The 16890-nt window shown below is 42.7% G+C and overlaps 1 protein-coding gene across 5 annotated transcripts in view; it reads right to left on the reverse strand.

Annotated features, from left to right (window-relative positions):
- LOC134577520 (zinc finger protein 90 homolog) overlaps nt 1-16890 on the reverse strand; it is a 51196-nt gene that overhangs the window by 13833 nt on the left and 20473 nt on the right. For 2 of the 5 annotated variants that reach the window (XM_063436290.1, XM_063436289.1), the window contains exon 12: nt 13001-15046. The exons of 2 other annotated variants lie outside the window; for them this stretch is intronic. In XM_063436290.1, coding sequence (XP_063292360.1) covers nt 13749-15046 — 1298 coding nt within the window. In that variant the 3' untranslated portion in view covers nt 13001-13748. Of the gene's footprint in view, nt 1-10042; nt 10112-13000; nt 15047-16890 lie in introns of those variants that run through there. One more of the 5 variants, XM_063436291.1, reaches the window with a different exon arrangement.

Consider the following 16890-nt stretch of genomic DNA (forward strand, 5'->3'; position numbering starts at 1 on the left):
CTGTACCCCTTACAATTACACACACTGTACCCTTCACAATCATACACACTGCACCCTTCACAATTACAACACACTGTACCTTTCACAATTACACACACACACACTGTACCCCTCACAATCACACACTGCACCCCTTATACTCTGCACTGCTCACAATCACACACACTGCACCTATGTATATTTGTATTTGTGTGTATGCATGTATGTATATATATGTATGTGTGTGTGTATGTGTATATAAAAATACATATACACGCGGCGTGTGTTTGTGCTTTAGGGTGCACACCCTAATGCAACAGGCTGTGCACGCCTATGAGTGTGTGCTGTGTGTAACTGTGATTGTGACTGTCTTTGACTGTGTGTGTGATTGCCTGTGTGTGTGTGACTGTGTGTGATTGTCTGTGTGACTGTGTGTGTGACTGTCTTTGACTGTGTGTGTGCTGTGTGTGACTGTGTGAGTGACTGTCTGCCTGTGATTGTCTGAGTGACTCTGCGTGTGTGTGTGTGTGTGACTGTCTGTGACTGTGTGTGTATCTGTGACTGTCTGCCTATGATTGTGTTTGTGTATATCTGTGATTATGTGTGTGATTGTGTGTATCTCTGTGTATGTGTTTAGTAGATAGCTCCCTTATTTGGTGACTGTCTGTGACTGTGTGTGCGACTGTCTGCCTGTGTGTGTGTGTAAGAGACCGTCTGCCTGTGATGGTGTGTGTGTGACTGTCTGTGTATGTGTGATTGTCTGCCTGTGTGTGTGTGTGTGTGTGTGTGTGTGAGACCGTCTGCCTGTGATTGTGTGTGTGTGTGTGTGACTGTCTGTGACTGTGTGTGTATGTATGTGTGATTGTCTGCCTGTGTGTGTGTGTGTGTGACCGTCTGCCTGTGATGGTGTGTGTGTGACTGTCTGCCTGTGATGGTGTGTGTGTGTGTGTGTGACTGTCTGCCTGTGATGGTGTGTGTGTGTGTGACTGTCTGCCTGTGATGGTGTGTGACTGTATGTGACTGTGTGTATGTGTGACTGTCTGCCTGGGATTGTGTGTGTGTGTGACTGTCTGTGACTGTGTGTGTATGTGTGACTATCTACCTGCGATTGCGTGCGTGCGTGTGACTGTCTGCCTGTGACTGTGTGTTTGACTGTCTGCCTGTAACTGTGTGTGGGACTGTGTGCATCTGACTGTGTCTGACGGTCTTCGCCCTGCAGTGAGACGGCAGCCGGGATATGGTGTCATCGCGGCCTCGGCGTCATTACAGGGCGTGCGAGGGGCCTGTGCAGGAAGAGCAGAGATCCCAGCAGCAACCACTGACCACCAGGGACTGAGGATCCACTCCAGCCCTTCTAGAGCAAGGTAGGGAGGCTGGGTGGACCTCTTATTTATTAAATGTGTGTATGTATATAATGTTTGTGTGGGTATGTGATTGTGTGTCTGTGATTGTATGTGTGTGGGTCTGTGATTGTGTTTGTGTATATCTGTGATTGTGTGTATCTCTGTATATGTGTTTAGTAGATAGCTCCCTTATTTGGTGTCCTTAAATATTGCAATCTAATAGAAGGATAACAAATAAGGGATTTATCTACTAAACAACTGAAAATAAGAAAAGGGCGTTTTTAATTTTGATCCTTTAGCTGTTTAGTAGATAATTCCCTGAATTGGTGCCCGTATGCGAGATTTCCATATTTAAAGATACCAAATGAGGGTGCTGTTTAGAAGATAGTTCCCTTATTTGGTGTCCTTAAATATGGCAAGCTCACATAAGGATAGCAAATAGGGAAGTTATCTGCTAAACAATGATCGAAGTTAAGAGGTGTCAGCCAGCCCACAACAAGAAATCTGGGTGGCTAATGTGAATTATATACAAATGTGTTGTCAGATGCCAGCATGCAGAGCACAGTGTTTCTGCGTGTGTGTATGTGTATATGTGCAGACATCTCAAAATCTCACCCACAATACACACCAAAACACTCATGCATATCAACGTCAACACTACATACAAACCACACCATTATATATAACCACATCACTGCATTCAAATACCACACAACACACAAATGCATGCTTGCATTCAGACACCAACACTACATACAAACACACACACCCCTACATTCACTCACTCATACTCCAAACAAAAACATGCATACATTCACAAACACTGCTCAGTGCTAAATACATGAAAACATTTTTGGTCGTTTTTTACATTTAAAGCTGAGTGTGTGTGTGTGTGTGTGTCGGGGGGGGGGCAAAAATAGGACCCGCCCCGGGTGGCAAATGCTCTAGGTACGCCCCTGAATCACTGTATAATGAACTTGTTTGACCAGTTTTCGTCACAATATGATCCTGTAGGTCTAAAGCTTGCTTGATCACCATTATATGTGTAAGTTCTATTTACCCAATGTACAGAATTATAATATAGAATAAAAAGTAAGAAATTAATAATAATATGGCACTCCAACATAGGAATCCTGTAAGGATTTCTACATAGTAAAATGTAGTATTTTCCCAAATACATATGGTTATAATGTTCATTTTACAGATTCTGTATATGGGAAAGCAAATTTGTAAAGCAATTTAACTAATTCTTCAAAGTCTGTGATTGAGGTGGCATGTTTTAATTTTATCAGTATTTTTGGTGGTTCTTGTCTTTATTTTTTACATGGACACACATGATGTACAATCTTCCAATGTAATGATGTAATGTTGTATAATTTGTTATAACAAAATAAATTCTGCTCAGCCAACGAGCACAGTTCTGCATCGGCTCACTTTGCTCTATTGAGCAATCTAGCTTCTACTGTTGGAGAACACCGGATGCAGGGAATGTGGCGTGAGCGTCTGGTGGGACCCAGGTAAGTTGTCAAGCTGGGCTAAAACAGCTTGACATCTTAATGTGGGATGGTGCCAGGGCACTCCTGGTACCATAACAACTACAGTGGTTGCATCCTGGTTTGGTTAGCTGTGGGATGGTGCCACGGCCATCCTGGTACCATAACCACTACAGTGGTTGCAGTGGTTACATTCTGGTTTGGTTAGCTCAGTTGAGCTAAACTCAACAGGCAGACAATTGCCCAAGAGCACCTGCCTTGCAAAGACTTCTCATTGAGCTGCACTAAGAATTCTGTGATTGGACAGCCTCAGAAAGTTTGGACGGTGTTTGAAAGGGAGGGCTTGTAAAGGCTGCAGACAAGAGATTTGTAGATTTTGCAAGCAGCTTTATTTGGTGCCTGGAAAAAAGGCATCAGTCGGTTCCTCTTGCCCTGCTGGGTCCGGTTCGGTGAGTGCTGTGGTTGGATTGCGTTTAGTATTGCTGATATTGGCAGGATTAGATTTGTAGACAGAGGAGCTTCCAGAAATGGTGTCTAATCGGGTCCAGGGCCGGTGCAAGGATTTTTAGCTACATAGGCGAAGATGCATTTAGCCGCCCCCCCCACCCCCACCCCTCCCCATTGCCCCGCAAAAAAAGTGCATCTTCACCTGTGTGTCTTGTAACCCCCCCGTTTTGGATTTCTTACTTTCTTACCCTCTTTAGTGTTTCATATCCCCTCTTTTGAATGTATTACCCCTTTTGTGCTTTAATGTATTTTATTCCCTCTTTAGTGTGTCTTACAACCTCCTTTGTATGTCTCTTACTTACACCCAGACCCTTTTTGTGTCTCTTACCCCCAGCCGCTTTCTTTGTTTTTTTTTCTCCACCCTCTATGTGGCCATTTCTCCCCTTAGTCCGTTTTGTGTGTCCCTCCCCTCCAGATCCCTTTGTGTGTATTTTATTTTCTTCCAAGCCATGTAGACATAGATATGGAGGCAGAGACATATAGACACACAGGCAGAGACATACACAAACAGTCACACACAGACATACAGACACAGTCACACGGAGATATACAGGCAGAGACATACAGGGATACAGAGACATGCAGAGGCATACAGTCATACAGACAAATACATACAGGCATACAGAAACATACATACAAAGACATAAAGGCATGTAGACACATACATACATACAGACACATACATACAGTCATACAGAGACATACATACAGGCATACAGAGACATACATACAGAGACATACATGCATACAGGCGGCCAAACCCTCATCCTCGGTGACACTGTGCCCTCAAGTGGAAACTCCAAGGTCCCGTTACCCTTTCCTCCCCCTCTGGGCTGGCGGGGGTCATCCCGGTCTCCACCAAGCAAGCACTTACCTCATGATTGCTTTTTGGCGACTACTTTTAAGGGACCTGCAACGTGGTCTCTCCAAAATGGCGGACGCCACAGAAACTATCCGAAGCTGGGAAACTACTTTCCACGCAGCGTATGAAGCAATATGTCAGCGTTTCTGGAGGAGCCTAGAGACCAGACAGACACACTCCCAAGACACAGCATATACACAAAGCACTGGTTTGGCGCCCTCCTCCAAGGCGGGGAGCCAAGAAGGGCCATATACCCGCCCGCAGTCCACACACCATCACCTGGGATCCCGATATACGGGTGAGGAGGGCCCATGGACTTGGAGAAATGGTTCCCACTACCACCGGCGGCTGCAATGATGCCACATGACATGGCACCATGGATGGCACAAATCCTCTCAAGTACAGAGTGGAACCCAGCCTGTCCGCTACAGGCATAGGGTGATAAGACAACACTCACAGAGTCAGTTGCTCAGTGAGCTTACACAAGCTGTTGCCTTGGCCAAAAGTCACTGACCCTGCTTACACTCCACCACAACCTGCCACATGTCTACCCCCTCCATGGAACATAACAAACAGGGTGCATACACTGTGCCCAGAATATATACTGCTTGGTGGCCCTATTTTCTATTATTTCTCCTTAGCAGGTATCCGCTGGGCCTGTCTGCCTGCCTTTCCTCCCTGTCTCCCTCCCCTTACCTCAGTGTTGTCACTGACTCACTCCCTCTCACTTGTGTTCCGGGCGGGCTCCACTGTATGGGCGCCGCCATATTGGAGCCAGCCAGCAGGGGGAGCCTGTCCCTGCCAGCATCGGACCGCAGGGGACTCTGGGGGAGGTGAAAGTCGCGCCCCTCCTGACATCATCAGGAGGGGGCGGGCCCGGGCGGCACAGCACAGACTTCACCTCCTCCGGGACCGGACCGTTTGTGGAGGGAGCCAGCAGCCAGGAGAGCAGGGCAAGGTAGGCTGCGGGCGGCTGTATAAAAATCCGAATCCCTAGCCGGTGGCTGGGGATTCGGATTTTTGCGCCCCCCCTGCTTGGGCGCCCTAAGGCGGCCGCCTGGGCCGCCTTATGGACGCGCCGGCCCTGATCGGGTCTGTGGTTAAGCCCTGCCCCCTGGTGGGTTTTTATTATTTATTTACCTGGGGGACCAAGGCACACCATTTATAAATTGTCTTGGTGGTGGCAGCTTTAAAATAGTAATATTTATATTCTTATGCTTAAGTGTGGGTGGTGTCAAGTGTGATTTTATCATTATTTCCGGTCTAGTGCAGACAAATAGTGAACTTTAACCCTTTCACCACCACAACTACGTCATACACACTCTTGAAGAAGGGTGCGTTCGTGACAGTTATTAACCTCATACACCCCTGTTAACACTTCAATAAATTATTCCCACCTCCGCATTCTAAACAGTGGCTGGGTGGCCACCGTTCATATGTACGAACACGTAGGGGCGGCCATCTTGTTCACGCGAATGCAGGCAGTGGGGTTTGGTCGTTGAGTGCATGGAACTAAAATCGGACACTCGACCTCGCAAACACCGCTGAACTTCCATCCCTGCCTGCGTTCGGTTCTATACACCCTGGAAGGACACTGTTCGGTGGAATCATTCCCACCAATAAAAGGCTGTGTGTCCCCTAATAAAGGCAGTTCACTCCCAGCATTCAGGCTCGACTAATGTCTGTGGGTGAAAGCTATACCTGCTCTGGATTATACTACCTGGGAAAATATATTCTTCCTTACTACTACTACTACTGGAGTTACTGCAGCAGAGCTCCAGAGAGAGGGGAAAAGACGTCCTTGGTGGCAAAACCGGTGTTCCTACCCAAGTGGCCGCCACAGATATACTATCAAAAAATCATAATTAAATGCATGCAAGTTTTCATTGACGTACATCTACTAAAAAGTGAGTTTTATTTTTCCTTTAATATCCCTTTAAAGATTATGTTTTATGTTAATAACACAAATAATAAAGGACATAAATCCGAATCAAGCTGAAAACAGGATACAATTGGGAAGTGTGAATATGAGACGTATCTTGCCCCTTTTTCCAGTGGTAGAGTAAGAAGGTGTAGTAAGGCTTAACCAGGTGACAGGAGGCCTTTTGGGTAGGATACTGCATGTTTCACCTGGTTCTGACAAACAAGGTTTAGAGCATTCACTAATAAAGGCACAGACCTACAGAAGTTCTTTGTGACATGTGCAGTAGAAACACAGTGTTATTAACCAACGAGTAAATGCTTAGGAATTAAAGTAATTTTTCACATTTTAGGTCACAATAACTGAAATGGAAAAAAAAATATTTAAGCCTTCTATGTTTTTAGTTTGGTATTGTGGCCAAAAATTGGAAATTCACTTTGGATTCCCAACAATTCAGACTTAAATGATTAACTCTAGGTATGTTAAAGGTTTTTTTTTTTTTTGGTATACATAAATAGAAGTCCGTGTATTGAATTGCTGTACGGGCCAGTTTATAAGGTTGATAAGTAGAGATGTCCCGAATAGTTCGCTGGCGAACGCGAATTTCCGTAAATGTTCGCGAACCGCCATAGACTTTCAATAGGCAGGCGAATTTTAAAACCCACAGGGACTCTTTCTGGCCACAATAGTGATGGAAAAGTTGTTTCAAGGGGACTAACACCTGGACTGTGGCATGCCGGAGGGAGATCCATGGCAAAACTCCCATGGAAAATTACATAGTTGATGCAGAATCTGGTTTTAATCCATAAAGGGCATATTGTTACAATGTTTAGGCCTTTCTACTTCAAAGCAGCTTAGGCTGTATGTGGCATTAATTCCCTCCTGTACAAAAATGTAGTTGATAATCGGCCAGCTGAGGGAAGGATTTAGGCCCAGAACAGCAGATTTCCTCACAGATTACAGACTAAAACCTAGTTTCTTGGGATAAAACAGGATAATTAACTCCAGTGAAATATGTTAGGTTTGCTGCTTCATTCGTCTGTGTTTTACAATTTCACAAAGACAATACACGTGTTTTATGTTTGCGACATCTCTATACCTTAGTAGTGCTAGTCATATATTTATCTGGACAAGGGGATAAATATATGTGTTAGTTCTTGGAAGAAGTGACACAGGGATGTTACATTCACTATTAATACACAACACAGAGTGGATTTCTCTCAAAAGGATACCAATTGGAAGTATTAGCGGTGAGAGAAGAATTATACAACAAACCCTTTCACCCCAGGACTTTTGTGTACATGATGGCCAAGATATGCACCCAATCTACACAAAACTAAATAACTAAACATACGATTTTTGTGTTTATGACAAATAAAGTCACAATTTTTTTAATCAAGAATCTTTTTCCGGAGGGCGGGGCCGGACCGCCAAACCGAGCGGTCGCAGGAGAATGCAGCTCCTGCAAAACACGACCCATAAAGCTTACAACACACGATCTTGATGGAAATACTAGCCACTGCGACCCTTGATGTACATGGGCTGCCGGAGCTGAGAAGAGGCTTGCTCCTGAAGTTTTATTCCCTCGGAGGTGAGGCCCCTGCTGTACCAGGCAGGGACTCGCCTGGCGGTGAGTGGGGTGAACGGCCGCCACACCACTATCCTGCCCGACGGAGCCCGATACCAACACAGACCATCTACGGTTCCGGTCCTGACCCCCCCCCCCTCCTGGACCGGGTGGGGGGGAGGGGGTGATCCCGGTCCTGGCATCATAGCCATACTTGGAGGCTCTGAGGCACCACTACACAGGCCCGAGGCCCAGACCTAAGATGGCGGAGACCAGGGACGTTGGAACCGAACTGCAGAGTACTAAGCAGGCTAGGGGCCCCAACTGCCTTGGCACATAAAGCAACTGACACTAGAAAACCCATGCCAGGCAGCGGTTCCCAAACCTGGGAGCATACCGGGCGAATGGCGCAGGCAACCCGACATGAAGCACCACCCACGTGAACGCTCATTCAAAGCAAGCCAGACGAGACAAGCCGGATACAGCCAGCAAACACCACATGCGGTCCCCTCGCTGCTATATCGCAGCTCAGGCTTACAGCAAGTGCAAAAGGCTGGTCCGGGCAGATTCAGAAGGGCAACAGCCGCAACACCCAGAGATCCCAGATATCCTGCCAGCCTAACGAAAAGCACAACCTGGCAATCTTGCTCTACACATGCATGGCGTTGGATAAAGGAGGAGCTGGACTCTGTGGCTGGCATGGTACCTGACGATCACATCTGACTCCAACACATGCTGAGTACTTGTTTTGTGACTTACATTATTATTAATACCTCGGAAGGGGTGATTATGCCAAGTAACTATTGACTGACCTTTCGCTAATCAGGCACTGGAGACGGGCAGGCTTGGGGTGCTATGTAATATTTTGCTTCAGTGATATTTTCTATAGTTTTGTCTACTCATACACGTAGCTACAGCTCAAGTAACCCCTCATATGCTAACCAGCCATCAAGCCTTACTCCTTAAGTTAATTGACGACAGTTGGTCATAATCTTGGGTAACAACAGCGTACTCCCCTCACATGGCTAAATGACTCGCATATACTGCCATTAGGATGTTTTATATGCACACAATACAAGGGAGGCATACTAAAAGCCCACGAGCAAAGTACTCAATGTGGAACACCTGTACTTAGCCATCGATATTCCACAACCATATCTAACAGCGCCCAGCATGATGCTATATGTGTTACTCTACTCTAAGCACTCATAAGGGCAAGGTTAATGTTAATGTCTTTAGGTTAAGCGTATATAACGACATCATCCGGTGTACCAGCGAAAATACACAGCTTAATCCTGCCAAGCTAATCAACAAAAGTCAGAGCTTGATGTTCCCTTAATTGATTTATTGTTTTCCTATGTTACGTTACAATGCATCTAAGTCTTATACGTGTACCTTTCTTGATACCTAATGAAACAAAAATGTGCGCAGTTTCAACTATATGCCACTAATGTTCTCTCTATTGTCAAAACCTGTCTCGCTTTAGCTGTTGTGGCAAAGTGAGAATACCTGTAACTTTCAAGCGCTTCAAAAATAAAGAATTAAAAAAAAAAAAAATCTTTTTCCATCTCCCGGTTCCTAAAATCGATGCCATATACACGTCCCCTGACAGGGGACGTAACAGGGATTAAACTGATAGGAATAGTACTACTTAACACACCTTATAATAACGCAGAGAGAGGCAACGCAGAGAGAGGAGTCTGAAGAAGAGGAGTCAGAGGAGGAAGGTGGCTTTGAGGAGGTGGAAGACCAAACACAGCAGGCGTCCCAGGGGGCTTGTTGTCACCTTTCGGGGACCCTTGGTGTTGTACGTGGCTGGGTGGAGGAAGAGACCTTCAGTGACATCAGTGAGGACAAGGAACGGGACATGGCTAGCTTGGTATCCAACCTTGTGCAAATGGGGAGTTTGCGGTTGTGCAAATGGACTGTTTGCGTTTGTTAAACGGGGAGTTTGGTCTGTCACTGTGAAGCGAGCGTAACCCTTACACTACCTGATCGATACAACATCATACCTGATGTTTTAAAGCACGTTATTCCAAACAATTTAGGAATGTTAGGTGATTTATGCCATTTATGGATTAAAACCAGACTCTGCATCAACTATGTAATTTTCCATGGGAGTTTTGCCATGGATCCCCCTCCGGCATGCCACAGTCCAGGTGTTAGTCCCCTTGAAACAACTTTTCCATCACTATTGTGGCCAGAAAGAGTCCCTGTGGGTTTTAAAATTCGCCTGCTTATTGAAGTCTATGGCGGTTCGTCCGGTTCGCGAACATTTGTGGAAATTCGCGTTCGCCGGCGAACTATTCAGGACATCTCTATTGATAAGGTTTAAGACATTTCAAGAGGATTTAAATCAAATGTACTTACTTGTATTGGGATCTGTACATTGTATTTCTTGCATGTAATCATCGTCCACTTGTTTCACCACAACAGTAACTGTTACATCAATAAAAATAAAAAAAAAATAATAACAACAACTCGCAAAATTAATATCCGGTGCCCAGTAATTTTGAAAATTGTAATATATTTTGAGCATAATTCAATCCACAAAATAAACTTTATAAACTATTCTGGGGGGTGAGGGGGAAATCACTGAAAGTGTAGCAAACCTGGCACTGAAGAGGTTTATGAACTACCTTTCTGATATTGCTAATCCAGCTCTTACACTGCAGGAGTGTTATGGGATAATGCAGTTTATAAACTATAACTTCTGTGTCCTTAAGGCTGGATCGACATCACATGAAATGTAGACTAAAAATGTTAGCAGTTGCAAGGCTGGACATGATATATTTGCATATGTTTATACATATGTTAATGTGATGGATATTTACAGTACAATTATAAAATCAACATAAACAAGTGATAAAGCTTAGTGGATAGATCTATGTGAACAGTATTTCAGAGTCATAAGTTGCACATGGTTTAGGTACCGTTAGTGGGTAAAGTGCTGTGACATTTTCAGGCAGACCACCTCAGAAAGGGTTACGTGAACCAAAACCAGTGTCTTGGTTGCCATAACCATTTAAATACATTGTTACAATGATGATCTCAAATAGCACTCCACATTTTTTTTTTAATGATATTTGTTGTGTCACAAGGATAAGAAACTAATTTACCAACATCAAACATATTCCAGTTTAGATAGCCTAGGACCCAGACAAGCAACCTCAATAGTCAACCTCATCCGGGGTTTTTTTTGAGCCAAATGTGAATTTTATTTTTATTTGTCATGGATTTTCCTTCCCAATGTATTGCAGCATGGTCAAGTGGTTGTCTTGGAGTAATGAGCCCTAATATATACAGCAGTTGTGGATTCCATTTTAATGTGGCTGCCATATGCAAAGAACACTTTGAGATAAATAAATAAAAAAATGATATAATTGCAGTTCACCTTGGTCACCCTGAGATGTGCAATAACCAGGTGATATAAATTCACATGTGACTTTATAGCTCTTAAAATAGTAATGGTTCTATTGCCAAGGTGATGCGTTACATTTTAAATTATTGATCATACATGCATTTCTCCAGCACAGTTCATGTTTGAATTATTTTTCTTGCTGATGTAAGCAAATACTGTTCAGAGATTTGGGTAATTTTGCATAATCTTCCAATGTTGCTGTGGTTGCCAATATACTCTGCATAGTGCGGTTTCCTGAGGACTGAACTTTGAGATACATTGTTTTATAGCAGGGATGTCGAACATGCGGCCCCCAGATGTTGCTGAACTACAACTCCCATGATTCCCTGGCTGGCTATCTGTTTCATTGAAAGAATCATGGGAGTTGTAGTTCAGCAACATCTGGGGGGCCGCATGTTCGACATCCCTGTTTTATAGGGACAGGTATATTGTAGCTTCAGTAGAAATATACAATATGATAATCACAACCCTAACCTCTGAACAATATGGAATTGAGACCTGATAGTTAACACAAAAAGCATCCTGCAAGTCGGCTAGTCACAGCTTGGCTGACTGAGCCCAAATTTTGCCATGCAGCTTACAATTTACTACAATTTAGAGTTTAGTGAGTGAGCCCCTGAAAACCATATAGAATGTGTGGTTAAAAGAAATGGAGAAAGATATGGTAACAATGAGGAGCTGAAGCTACACAGAAATAATGGGGAGGGGGGGGGGGGGGGGAGGAGTTTCTCATCATATTACTATAGATAGTTTTTGCATAATTTTTCATTCATTATCACTAAAATGCACTAAAACGTGTTGTTGGACTCTAGACAGGAACCGTTACACTTACAGAAATTCTGTAACAACATATATAGGGGACGGTGTATTTGCCTTGGTATTTTATAATGGTTCTACAAACAAGATCGATAAATGCTATACATAAATAATTTTGCCACTTACAGATAGAATAACTATAAGTCAAACATCAGCAAAATAAATCCAGTGCTGTAAGAATTATTGAAGGAACATTGCAAGAACAGTAACCACTACACCTTGCTATAGTGTTTATGATGCCAGGAGCACCCTGCAACATTACCACTAGAGCTCACTGTAGTGGTTTTCTGCCAGAAGAACCATGACGTCCCATTATTGTAAGGAGTCAAACCATTTTTTGACTGGTTTGCCTTCTTATCTGGGGTCTGCCTGTCCCCAGTCCACGCCTCCACTACCAACACTGGAGAACCTTATGAGAGCATCTGTTCGCCCTTCCAATACGCTGGTGTTGGTAGTGAAGGCACACAGTGGCACCGACTTGACCCTAGAAAAGAATAGAGGGAGGTGAGGTCCCAGGGGCTGAAAGATGTAAATTGCCAATAATCACATATTTCTTTTGGAATAGACTACAAAAGATACAGAGTATTTCTTCGGGGGAAATCATATTTTCACCTAAAAAAAACTTAAAGAGAAAAGATGATGATACCTTTAATTTCTGTATTACATTTGCGTGTTTACTCCTCTACGAACTCTTCATGCTTTGGAATATGTATATGTTATGGATACTATATGTTTACAGACGATTTATAGAAATTGGCAGTTATTTTCTAAAGTGAGAATTCAAAGTGAATTTCAAATTTAAGGCCAGAGTAGATGAAATGCAAGCATATACATTACTTTTTTCCCAGTGTGACTATTATGACCTTACATTTTAATTCCCTTTGAATTCTCACTTTCGTAAATAACCCTGTACATGTTTACAGAAGGTTTATAAAAACATTACAAATGAAAGGTGTCAAAGCATGAACACATCTATCTACATGTTTTCAGAATGAATTACTGTTGCGTTATACTAAATGGTTTACTTAATGCACTCCAGGCATAAACATGGAATAATGTATCTTTTTATAACAAGAGAGTGGGGGGTATAGTCTGTTTGTTGTTTTTTTGTCTGTCTTATAAGAACCAATGTCAGAATTGAGAGGAAAGTAAATGGGATTTATTTGATTTAGAGACCTAAGCAGCTCATGAGTGACTAAGATTCTTATTACTCAGAGCTGGGTGTGCACTGCACATTTTACCATACAGAGTGAATAATGTCCAGTGCCTCACATGTCTGAATATGTTTATTTTATAACACACTAATGTTTTCTAACACTGTAAAATGGGCAGACATATACAAGCAGTTGATGACATTAGACGCTTAGATACAAACAAAAAGCAAAGACGATTCTGCTCAAATGAGCTCACAGTTTAAAGGAATTGAAAGCTTTCAAAAGCTGGAATGGCATTCCTACATTTGCGTATTTAATATAGAAGAAAATGTGAGAGGCACACAATCAGTATCCAGCTACGTACAACACTTATCTATGGAATTTACTACCCCCAACTGAATATTATAAAGATATAAATTCAGGACCCCAAGAGGACAAGATCGACTGCCATCTCGGTATTCAGTGACCTTCTATCGTTCGTAATTATCAATTGGGAGTAGGGTAATTCATTCCATACAATACACAGTATTGAATAATTTAAAGAAAGTTTTAATATTAATAAATAAAAATAGCTATTTAGTAGCGATGTTTTATATTTTAATCATATTAAATTCAACAGAAATATTGCAACAGCTAAACCACTAGAACACACAAAAATAAGTTAAAAAAAGTCACTCTGAATGTCCTACATCTCTCTCTTACGTTTTTTGTAAGAATCAGGAGTTGTGTGATTATAAACATTTAGGTTTACATCGGAGTTCCTCAACAGACAGTTTTCCCAGATAACTGCATTTAACCTGTTTCTTTTGGAAATCATTGTATCTGAAGAATCAGATGGCACCGCAAACGGTGAGGTGAACAGATTAGGCATGGTTTGGATGGGCAGACGGTCTGATGAAGCAGATGTTGAAGGTGTTTGGAGAAAGCCAGATCTCTGGTGTTGTTTCCTCTCTGTTAAAGAAGAGTAATGGTTGATTCTTTGCAGACTCCTGTGAGCAGAAACTTGATTTTTTTCTGGAGGCTGTAAATGACTCTCCATTGGTTTTTGGACGGTGGTTTTCCAAGTTGAATGGTAAGTTAGTTTCTTGTTTCGTGGTAACACTGAGTCATATCTCATATGCTTCATCAGACGACGCATTTTGTTTATACCTATTTTCATTGAATGAAACCACCGAGAGTGTAATGGTTTATAATTTACATTTGGTGCTAGATAAAACGGAGAATCTGGAGTCATCATAGATTTAGGTCTACTGTTTGCATATTTTATATAAGCTGCAACTGGGTCTCTGCTAGGAATTTGCAATGTAGAGTATATCCGAGGTTTCACTCGCTTGAAGTTTGCAGGATTTTCACCAGAACATGTTTTAGTTTGATGTTCATTAAATTCAAGATATTTATTACCCGCAGTATCTGTTAAAAGCATAATATCTCCCCAGCGGAGGTCGTATTGTTCTCGAATACGAAAGCCGAAGTGTATGCCATTATTAAAAAGTATCAGATTTAACAGGCTGGTTGGATTGTCCATAGATAAGATGCCAGATGTATATAAATGTTCTATATCTTCATCTGTAAGAACTGAAGGTCTTTTGGATGGCTTACCTTTTCCTTCCTTTTTAAGGATTTTCTGTTTCACATTTAAAGATTCTCTAGTTAATGGGAAATCTCTCGATTCACCAAAGCGAATATTATAAGGGTATTTATGCATTTTCAAATACCGATCTAGGCTTCCTATCATGCAGCGTAGTGTATGAGGCTCATACTGTCGTCCATCTTGTCGACGTGCTGCAGTGATGAAACGGGACATAAGTGAATCTAACTCCTGGTGAGGGATATTCTGTATGTCACGTTTTTCTTTCAGTTCTGTTAAAAATGTGCGAATGGTTGCGATGTCAGACATTGTTTTTCGGAGTGTGTTTATGTTATGATGCTCCTCAGAAATCGTATCCTCAACAGAATGGTTTTGAAGGCGAGCCAACATTTTCGCTGCAGGGACCAAATGAATGTGATTTAATTTATTATGGTAGAATTATTATATTGTGGGGGGGAAAAAAAATATTATTTAATCCCTTTGCTACCGAAGACAACAACAGCACGTGTCTGCAATCCTCTGGCAGCAAAAGGGGCATAATACAAATGTAGGCAGACTTATTGTAATATCTATGGACTTGCATGGAATTTCTTTTCAAATTGACATATTTAAACACTAAAAAACAGAGAACAAAAAGTTCAATGTCTCTGGATGTACACCTGTGCAGACAACCCCGGGAGACCCGAGGAAGTGATGCCAAGTGTCTACTCAGAGACTAATGTACCAATTTGAGACTCCAGATGTCTCAAGAAGGGGCATAACCCCATATATACAAAATCAAACAACAGAAAGGATAAATGTGGTCAGATTCAAGAAATCAATTGAAACTAACCGCATCTCTGGAAATTACTATAGCGGTAGTGTCTAGAATTGCAATGCTGGCTGTAGGTTACAGGTGTTACTGTAAACCACTAAGGGTATCACTATAGACCCATGAACAGAAAAAATGCTGTTAAGTACCAAAATGAAGTATATACATAAAAATGCTGCTAAATGCAAAAATAAAAATAAAGTATATACAGGTGATACTAGAGTTCTATGACTGTCAATAGAAGGGTATGTATAGGTAGGGATACATTATGCCATATGGCAACAGCAACTCACCCCTAATTATCAGCTTTAATATAGTGCGCTATAAGGAGATGAGTATAAATCCCCAAGTCCCAACCATAAATACCTCCTATATAAATGGTAGTAGATACAGAGTAAACAGAGGCTCCAAATGAAGCTAGTACAGGGGTAAAGGGAGATTGAGGAGAGTATGCAGTATTAATAGCAGTCAAATTCGGGCTGCTAATTTTAAATTTAAGAGACCTCTCTCCCTGTTGATCCTATACGGAAATGAACATAGATCCCCAATTCCCAGCCATAAATGCCTCTTACAAAAATGGTAATAGATACAAAGTAAACAGAGGCTCCAAATGGAGCTAGTACAGAGGTAAAGGGAGATTGAGGAAGGTATGCAGTATTAATAGCAATCAAATTCGGACTGCTAGTTTTAACTTTTAAGAAGCCTCTCTCCCTGTAAATCTAGCTAGACAGGCATAGAAAAGAAAAAGTAAATAAAGTATAAGTTAGGTGATTAACATGGTGCTAAAACCACCAGTGCCCAGTGCTCATATACATGATATGAGGTGAAAAAAGTTGCCCAACGTACGTTTCGGTGCTAAAAAGGAGCACCTTCGTCAGGGGCTAACATTAGACTGTTAATGAGTCTCTTTTATATGTGATGTGCCAAAAGGCATGAGTACCTTCAACCAATAGGAACTGGGGGAGTGTGGTATCAGCTGTACTGCATTTCCCTCAATGTGTTCAATCCAAGCTCCAGGAAAAGCGTGAGATGTTCCTGGGGGCGGGGCTTAATGCCGGTCACATGGTCCGGCATATCATGGGACATGTAATGTGACCGGCCCCATGTGGTATGGGCTAAGCCAATGGTAGGGCTTATCTGCAACTTGTTACAGCCCCATCATGTGCATGCGACCTGTTCAGAAAGGGGCTAGGTGGGCGGGCGCACATCCGCGCGGACCCGCCCACCAGCCATGTGAAGGGAGGCGCTTGATGCCGGTCACGTGGCTCGGCGTGTCCTGAATTACCAGATCTGTGGGGAGCAATTAATGCCGGTCACGTGACTCGGCACATCACGAGTAACGTGATGTATCCGGCCTTGCGTCATAGAGGTTGGACCCATGACGTAAAGAGGGCAGTCCTGCCTCTTCAATAGACCCCGTCCAACTGA

This window comes from Pelobates fuscus, chromosome 11, assembly GCF_036172605.1.
Source record: "Pelobates fuscus isolate aPelFus1 chromosome 11, aPelFus1.pri, whole genome shotgun sequence".
In the NCBI taxonomy this organism is placed as follows: Eukaryota; Metazoa; Chordata; class Amphibia; order Anura; family Pelobatidae; genus Pelobates; species Pelobates fuscus.